Source organism: Sceloporus undulatus, chromosome 2 (assembly GCF_019175285.1).
Source record: "Sceloporus undulatus isolate JIND9_A2432 ecotype Alabama chromosome 2, SceUnd_v1.1, whole genome shotgun sequence".
Lineage (NCBI taxonomy): Eukaryota > Metazoa > Chordata > Lepidosauria > Squamata > Phrynosomatidae > Sceloporus > Sceloporus undulatus.
The window spans coordinates 301,275,016-301,282,509 of NC_056523.1; the positions used below are offsets into that span (position 1 = coordinate 301,275,016).

Genomic DNA, 7,494 nt, shown 5'->3' on the forward strand with positions numbered 1-7,494 from the left:
CCTCCGCTCTGGTAGTCAGGGTCTCCTGTCACAATGTAGGACTACCACTGCCCCCTCCCGAATTCGTCCCTTCTCGCTTGCTGCCCCTTACTCCTGGAACCTTCTTCCCCCACATGCACACCTCATCACTTCTCTGCCCAGTTTCAAAACTGAATTAAAGACTATATTGTTTAGAGAAGCATTCCCAGAGGTGAGCCCCTCTCCAACCCAGGAAGCCTCCTTCTAATCATCCATCAAGAAGCCAAGCCCTTCCTCCAGTCCATCTGCCTTGGTCCAGGCCTTGGAGGTGGAAAAGATCTGCTGGACCTGATCCTATTCCCCACCACCACTCCCTTCTCCTTTTGTGTCGTGTCTTTTAGATTGTAAGCCTGAGGGCAGGGAACCGTCTAACTAAAAAAAAAAAAAATTATGTACAGCGCTGTGTAAACTTACAGCGCTTTATAAATAAAGGTTAATAATAAAATAAAGGTTAATAATAACTCTGTGGCTAATGATGCAACTGGACTCAAGTCAAAAGGATGTTCAACTACTGACATGCTCAAAGGTGAAAGTAAAGTCTGAAGCTGTACAACACATATAATAGGAACATGAAATGTGAGAGGCATGAATCAGGCGAAGCTAGACATTGTAAAACAAGAAATGGAGTGTATAAACATTGCAAAACTTGGGTTGAGTGAGCTAAAGTGGACAGGAATGCGACATTTTGAGTCATATAAATACAGAACAAATGACAATCTAAACAAGAAATGGGGTGGTATTAATAATGAGGAGAGATGTAGCAAAAACGATCAAAGGATATAATGCAAAGTTTGACTGAATAATATCAACAAGGCTTCAGGGAAAATTCATCAATATGATCAAAATCCAAATTTATCCTCCAGCTACAGAGGCAGAAGAAGAAGAAATTGAAAGACTCTATGTGGGAGTTAAAGAGGAAATGGATCAAAATAGATTTTGTGGCTAACCATTGGCAACTGGAATGCAAATGTAGGAAATAATCAAAGATAGCACGAAAATCTGGTCTAGGATTAAGAAATGAAGTAGGTGAGATACCGATTGAATTTTATGAGGCCAATGGTTTTTCTTCATCACAAACACATTCTTCAAGCATCCAAAGAGGTGACTATATCCATCCAACACAGAAATAAAATATACTACATAACTGGAAACAAAAGAGGGAAAAGCTCAATTCTTTCTGCAAAAACATGACCAAGAGCAAATTGTGGCACAGATCATAAACTGCTAATGACCTTAGATTGTGTAGATTGTGAAAAACTATGGATCATTGTTTTTAAAATGGCTGTACAACAACATTTGATTGGCCCGATGCATAATCTGTATATAGGAGGAGTGGCTACTGGCAGAAGAAAAAGAATGGTTTCCAGTTAGGAAGAGAGTCAGGCAAGACTGCATTTTATCATCCTGTTTAACTGGTGTGCTGAACATATGTACAAAGCAGGATTAGACTGGGAGAAAGGAGTTGTGAAAATCTGAGGAGAGAACATCAAGAATTTAGGATATGCATCTGACACTATACTACTAGCAGAAAATAGCAAAGAATTTACACAATTACTGAAGAAATTCAAAGAAGAAACTGCATAGGCAAGTTAGAGGTGAACATTAAAAAAACAAAAATAAAGACCACAGATGATTTCCAAAATTTTAAAAGTAGACAATGAGGGCACTGAACTAATTCAAGATTTTTCATACCTTGGCTCAGTCATTAATCAGAATGGAGACTGTAGCCAACAAATCAGAAGAACACTTGGACTGGACTGGGAAGGGGAGCTATGAAGAAATTAAACAAGATCTTCAAACGTTTGTTGTTGTGTGCTTTCAAGTAGTTTCCCACTTATGGCAACCCTGCAATGGGTTTTCTTGGCAAGATTTGTTCAGAGGAGGATTGCCATTGCCTTCCTCCATGGCTGAGAGAGTATGGCTTGCCCAAGGTCACCAATGGGTTTTTATGGTTGAGCAGGGAATCCAACTCTGGTCTCCAGAATCATAATCAGTACTTAGACCACTATGGTATGAGATTTAAAATTGAATATTAAAGTTAGGATTGTCCATGCTATTGTTTTTCCAATTTCTATGTATGGTTGTGAAAGCTGGACAGTGAGGAAAGCTGAAAGGAAGAAAATCAACTCATTTGACATGTGGTGCTACATAAGAGTTCTACAAATACCATTGACTGCTAAAAAGACAAATCAATGGGTCCTAGAACAAATCAAGGCTGAACTCTCCCTTGAAGATAATTAAACTGAGACTGTCATAGTTTGGACATTTAATGAGAAGACCTGACTCACTAGAAAAGACAACGATGCTTGGCAAGGTAGAAGGCAGTAGAAAAAGAGGAAGAACACATCACAAATTGATAGACTCAATCAAGGAAGCCACAGCCCTGAGCCTTCAAAATCTGAGCAAGGCTGTTGATTTCAGGTGACTTGGAAATCTCTCACTTTTCACGTTACTATAAACTGAAGACAACTTGACTGCGCTTAACAAAAATGATAGCAATAGAGAGATAATAGCCCTGTCCACCTGTTGTGTAAAAGTGTATAGGGCACTCACACGAACAGGAATGCCACTATGACACCCCCTCCTATCACATGCCTAGTCAAGTCCTGCACCCTTAATGCCCCCATGTTGATTGATAGACTCATGTGGCTCTTCAGAGTTGTTGGACTCCTACACTGAGTTGCAAACCTGAACTCAAAGCATGGGATGCTAGAGGGGCAACCAGCAGGATCCTTTAGAAGCTGAAATGTGCTGTTCACTTGGCCTCATTTAAATCTCACTAATGGGTCACAGTCCTATGCTAAATATAACATAAGAGCTCCATCAGATGTTCTACAGAAGCACAGAAAGAGGATGTACGTCTTGTGGGGCACATTCTGTTCCCATGTTGAACAACAGCAAAGAACAAACATGCCCTCTCTTTGGATGACAACTGCAAGGGGAGGGGGGAGATCAGGGAGAGGAAGCATGAATAATTTATGCTTCCTCTATTGCCCACTTTCTGGAAGACCTAAAGCTTATCTTGGTGTGGGCCAGTTTGATACAGGAAATGAAGATATTCTAAGGGTCCCACATTTCTTTCTGTAAAGTTCTTCATTTTGTGCAAAATGAATCTTCTCATTGAAGAGATCCATCAGTTTCCAGAATGCAGAGATACCAAAGTTTTCTTTGGAAGGAAAAGGAGAAGCATGGAAGCATGAAGTACAAGACATTTGCTTTCAGGGTGGACACTTATTACTGCCAAAGAAGGAAAGAAAGGAAATGTATTATCAAAAGAAGGCAAAAGGAGCCACAGAAAGGGAGAAAGTGTGCAAATTGGGAAATGATTAATATAACTTAAACAAAAAGAAATACTCTAAATGTACCAGATCCTGTCTGATCTTGGAAGCTAAGCAAAATTGTCCCCGGTTAGTACTAGGATGGGAGACTGCCAAGGAACACTAGGTGCTGTAGGCTATATTTCAGAGGAAGGAACTGGCTAAATCACCTCTGAATATTCCTTGCCTAGGAAAACTCTATGAAATTCCTAGGGTCAGCATAAGATGACTTGAAGCTACATGCACACACAACATGTCTCAACACTGTAGACATGACTGTGACCAGGTGACTCACATTCTCGCTCATTTGGTCTGCTGTCCAAGTGCTAGCTGCTGATGGTTCAAGATCCCTATTTTGCCTTTTTGTGGCTCATCTTTAAGGCAGATTTTTTTCTTGAAATTCAAGTGTTCATCACATAAAGGACTTCAGATAGATCCAAGTGATCTAAAAAGGCAGAGGACTGACCTCTGCAAAGTAGGATCCATGGCCAAACTACTCATATTTCCAGGTTTCTTCCCATCACTGTCATGCTCAGGACTACTCATGGCAGCATTAAAAATGAGAAGAATATTTAAATTCCTGATTAGAAATTGTCAAGGTCTTTCTCTTCCTTTCTTTTTTCTTTCAAGCTCTGTTTCCAACAAGGAGAAATGTCACTGTATTCTTTATGTCCCCTGAGTTTTCTGCACAGCTACTCTATCAGCAATTCCTTGTAATGGTTTTGATAGTGTGAGTGCAGCCCATTCAAGCAGAGAGAAATATGCAAACCTTTAGTGCTGGTTCTTTTTTCAACAGAAGGTTGGAAATGTCTCCATGCAATCAGTGGAGGCAAAGAGCAGAAAGACTGGGTTATTGAAGCAGGAGTCTTTGATCAAAACTTGGAAGAAACCTATTATTATTATTATTATTATTATTATTTCAGCCTCTATCTCTGGGAAAGATAGTGAACTGATAACTTTCTGAGGTACGTGGAGATGAAATCACAAGTCCTTGTCATCTGTCTTACCCGGTTATCTTTGGCATTTGTCTTTGAATGTAATACCATGGTTATCTAACAAACTAAATATTGACAGGATAATTCTTTCTTTCTAAGAATACTCTCCTTTAACTATAAAAGATGATATATTGTCCTTCTTTCCTTTTCTTCCAGTCACAATGCATTTCTTTAATCCTCAGGACAGTGATGCCTTTATTGGTTTTTGGTATCACTGTCTTGTGGATTTTGGATGTTATTGTACTTTGCTGCATGGCCAACACGACTACCCCGGATATGTTTTCTGAATGTATTTCCTTTTTAGCAAGACTTAGGCAAAATGGGATGTAAACACAGAAGCTATATACTGAAGCTATATGATCTCTCTTCCTGACTTCTCCCTGTCTTTTTGCAAGAGCTGCTTTTGAGGGAGACAACTGTGATTTCAAAAAAGGGATAAAGCCAGTGTCAGAACAACTCTTGTCCTGAAGGAAGGTATGTGTAACCTATTACTGCTCTTCCCCCCCCCCCCAACCCCTCCATATGCACTTTTCTGGCAGACGCCCTTGAGCATTTGAGAGACGGATGTGAGAGAATTTTCAGTCTATTGGAAAACAACCCAACTAAACATAACAGATTACATCAGCTCAGGCTTTTCAATTCCTGGATGGCAGTAGCAGTGCTAATCCAACCTTCATCCTGGATTTCGCAAAGTAAAACAAGGGAGGCTGGCAAGAGGACAGATTGAGGAAATTGACGAGTGCAGGCCTTGTGGGCAATAGGCTGTATAAAGCTCAAAAACCTGTAGGCTGGCCTTCAGCTACTACTTTGGGTTCTTTCCTGCTGCATCCCAGAGCAGAAGACCTCAGGATTTTTTCAACCTGTTCCTTGGAGTGAACTGTGTCATTATCACTAAAAGACATGAATAGTTTTCTTGCCTTCATTTTATTTCTGGTACCCATGCATGTTAGAGCTACCTGGAGTGCAAAATACGCAGTAGACTGCCCTGAATCTTGCAACAGCAATGAATGTAAAAACCCTCTGCACTGTAAGCGGATGGTGCTGGATGACTGTGGCTGCTGCAGGGTCTGTGCTGCAGCTTTGGGGGAGACTTGTTACCGGACCGTTGCAGGTATGGATGGTGTCAAATGCGGCCCTGGACTGAAGTGCCAATTTTTTTCCGAAGAGGATGATTTTGGTGATGAGTTTGGTATCTGCAAAGGTAAAGAATGGTCACTGGATAAAATGCCTGCCATGACAATGATGATGTTAGTGACAATGATGATGCATGTATATAGATTGGAGATGGCTACTATTTAGATTAGGGATGGCTGCTGAAAATCTATGTGTACCTTCAAGGTGCCTGAATTTCATAAGGTTTTCCTTATGGAATACTCAGAGGTGGTTTGCCATTGCTTTCTTCTCAAATATACAGCACCTGATATTCATTGGTGGTCTCCCATTCAAGTAGAGCTGACCCTGCTTAGCTTCCAGGATCAGACAGGACCTGATACCCTCAAAGGATCCCATTTAGAATTTCATTTAAAGGTCAGTGTCTCCCTATGGTTTTTGGGATGGCACAATTCCTCTGAAATGAAAAAACAAAACAAAACAAAAAAAAAACACAAACCCCAAACGCTTCTAAGATATGGTTATTTCTATCATTAACATGAATAATGTCTTGAGTTTAATGTAGGTCATATTTTTTGTGTTGATATAGTTATGGCTGCCAATTTGAACAGCTTTTAAAGGGAATTAAATTTATGAATATAATAATTTTATGAATATCATAAAACAAAGTGACTCATTGGAAAAAATGATTATGCTTGGTATAGTGGGAGGCAGTAGGGAAAGAGTGAGACCACACTACAGGTGGATTGATTCAATCAAAGAAGCCACATCCCTGAGTTTGTCAAGACTTCCATAGGGTGGTTATTGACTGGGGCTCTTGGAGGTTTCTCATGCCTAGATTCGCCAGAAGTTGAGACTGACTTCACAGCAAATAACATTTTTTTTTTAACAAGGAGATTAGGGCCATCAGTGGCTATAAGTCAAGATGACTATATATTACCTCCAGTTTCTAAGGCAGTGTGCTTCAGTATATCAATTCACCTGATGTACAGTATAATTGTGGGGCATGGATGGGAGGATATACTTGCACTCATGTTCTGCTGGTGACCATTTCAAAGGCAACTGGTTGGGCACTGTGTGACCAGAATGTTGGTCTAGATAGGCCTTGACCCTGCATAGCTATTCTTGTATTCTTATATTTTGTAAATGGAAAGATGGGACTTAAAGAATGTCACCTAACACTCCCAGGAAAGCTGTGGCTGAGGATTTAAGCTGTTATCATTGTATCTACTGCAGCTTTGTCCACAGAGAAAAAGTCATTTCAAAAAATACATAGCTGTTATGTGAGAGGTACAGGAAAAAATCTCATAACTGTGGGCTTAGGCTAAAATGTCTGACCAGGAGTGGATATTATGATAGATACATAGTTCAAGTGAAGCAGCTGTAGAAAAGATCTGTGCAAATAGAAACCCACATCCACCAGCACAGAAGTAGACACTGTGTTCTTATACCAAGAAAATTATCTCAGAGATGTCGCTGCGGTAGCTGCTCTCCCACACCAAAATGGGCGATGTGTGGCTTCATGGCAAATGCTTCCTTGCTCACTCCATCCTTCAAAGTACCAAAGAAGCCTGATACTATTATTGCTACTACTAGCTTGTTTTCCCCAATTTGGGACTCAAAGCAACTTATAATAGTTAAAACAAACATAGTTAAAAATAAATAGCAAATCATATAATTTGAAATCATTTAATGTGGTGCCATTGCACGTGCAAATATGTATTTCCTGTTGAACAATATTTGTCTGCTCATACTGTATTATCATTTGTTTGTTGTGCATTCTTTTGCACTTTTCTTTGTGTACCTATTGAACATTGACCATTCTGTCATGCATTTGGTTGCACAGTGTTGCCACTCATCCCAAGGATTGCATAGTATAATCAACACCTAATTCTGTACACAGAGAGATTTACCTGACACAGATTCACCGTGTGATTGTGACTGCAGAAGGCTGCCTCTGCTGGAGGATATAGGTCCCTAGTTGCACTGTGATACTTGAGAGCAGTGTTGTGTCTGCTTTTTCCTCTGTAAGAAAGAAATTCAGTATTTCTTAA

The 7,494-nt window shown here is 40.1% G+C and overlaps 1 protein-coding gene and 1 long non-coding RNA gene across 2 annotated transcripts in view; one reads left to right on the forward strand and one right to left on the reverse strand.

Moving 5' to 3' along the window:
* Positions 1-5,230: 5,230 nt before the first annotated feature.
* The window catches only part of ESM1 (endothelial cell specific molecule 1), a 12,255-nt gene continuing 9,991 nt past the window's right edge, over positions 5,231-7,494 (forward strand). The window contains exon 1 of the mRNA XM_042448133.1: positions 5,231-5,531. Coding sequence (XP_042304067.1) covers positions 5,231-5,531 — 301 coding nt within the window. The remainder of the gene's footprint in view (positions 5,532-7,494) is intronic.
* Positions 5,388-7,494, reverse strand: part of LOC121920871 — an 11,031-nt gene continuing 8,924 nt past the window's right edge. Inside the window, exons 2-3 of the long non-coding RNA XR_006101783.1 lie at positions 7,354-7,465; positions 5,388-5,523 (exon numbers count right to left, since the gene is read on the reverse strand). This is a non-coding gene — a long non-coding RNA (uncharacterized LOC121920871). The remainder of the gene's footprint in view (positions 5,524-7,353; positions 7,466-7,494) is intronic.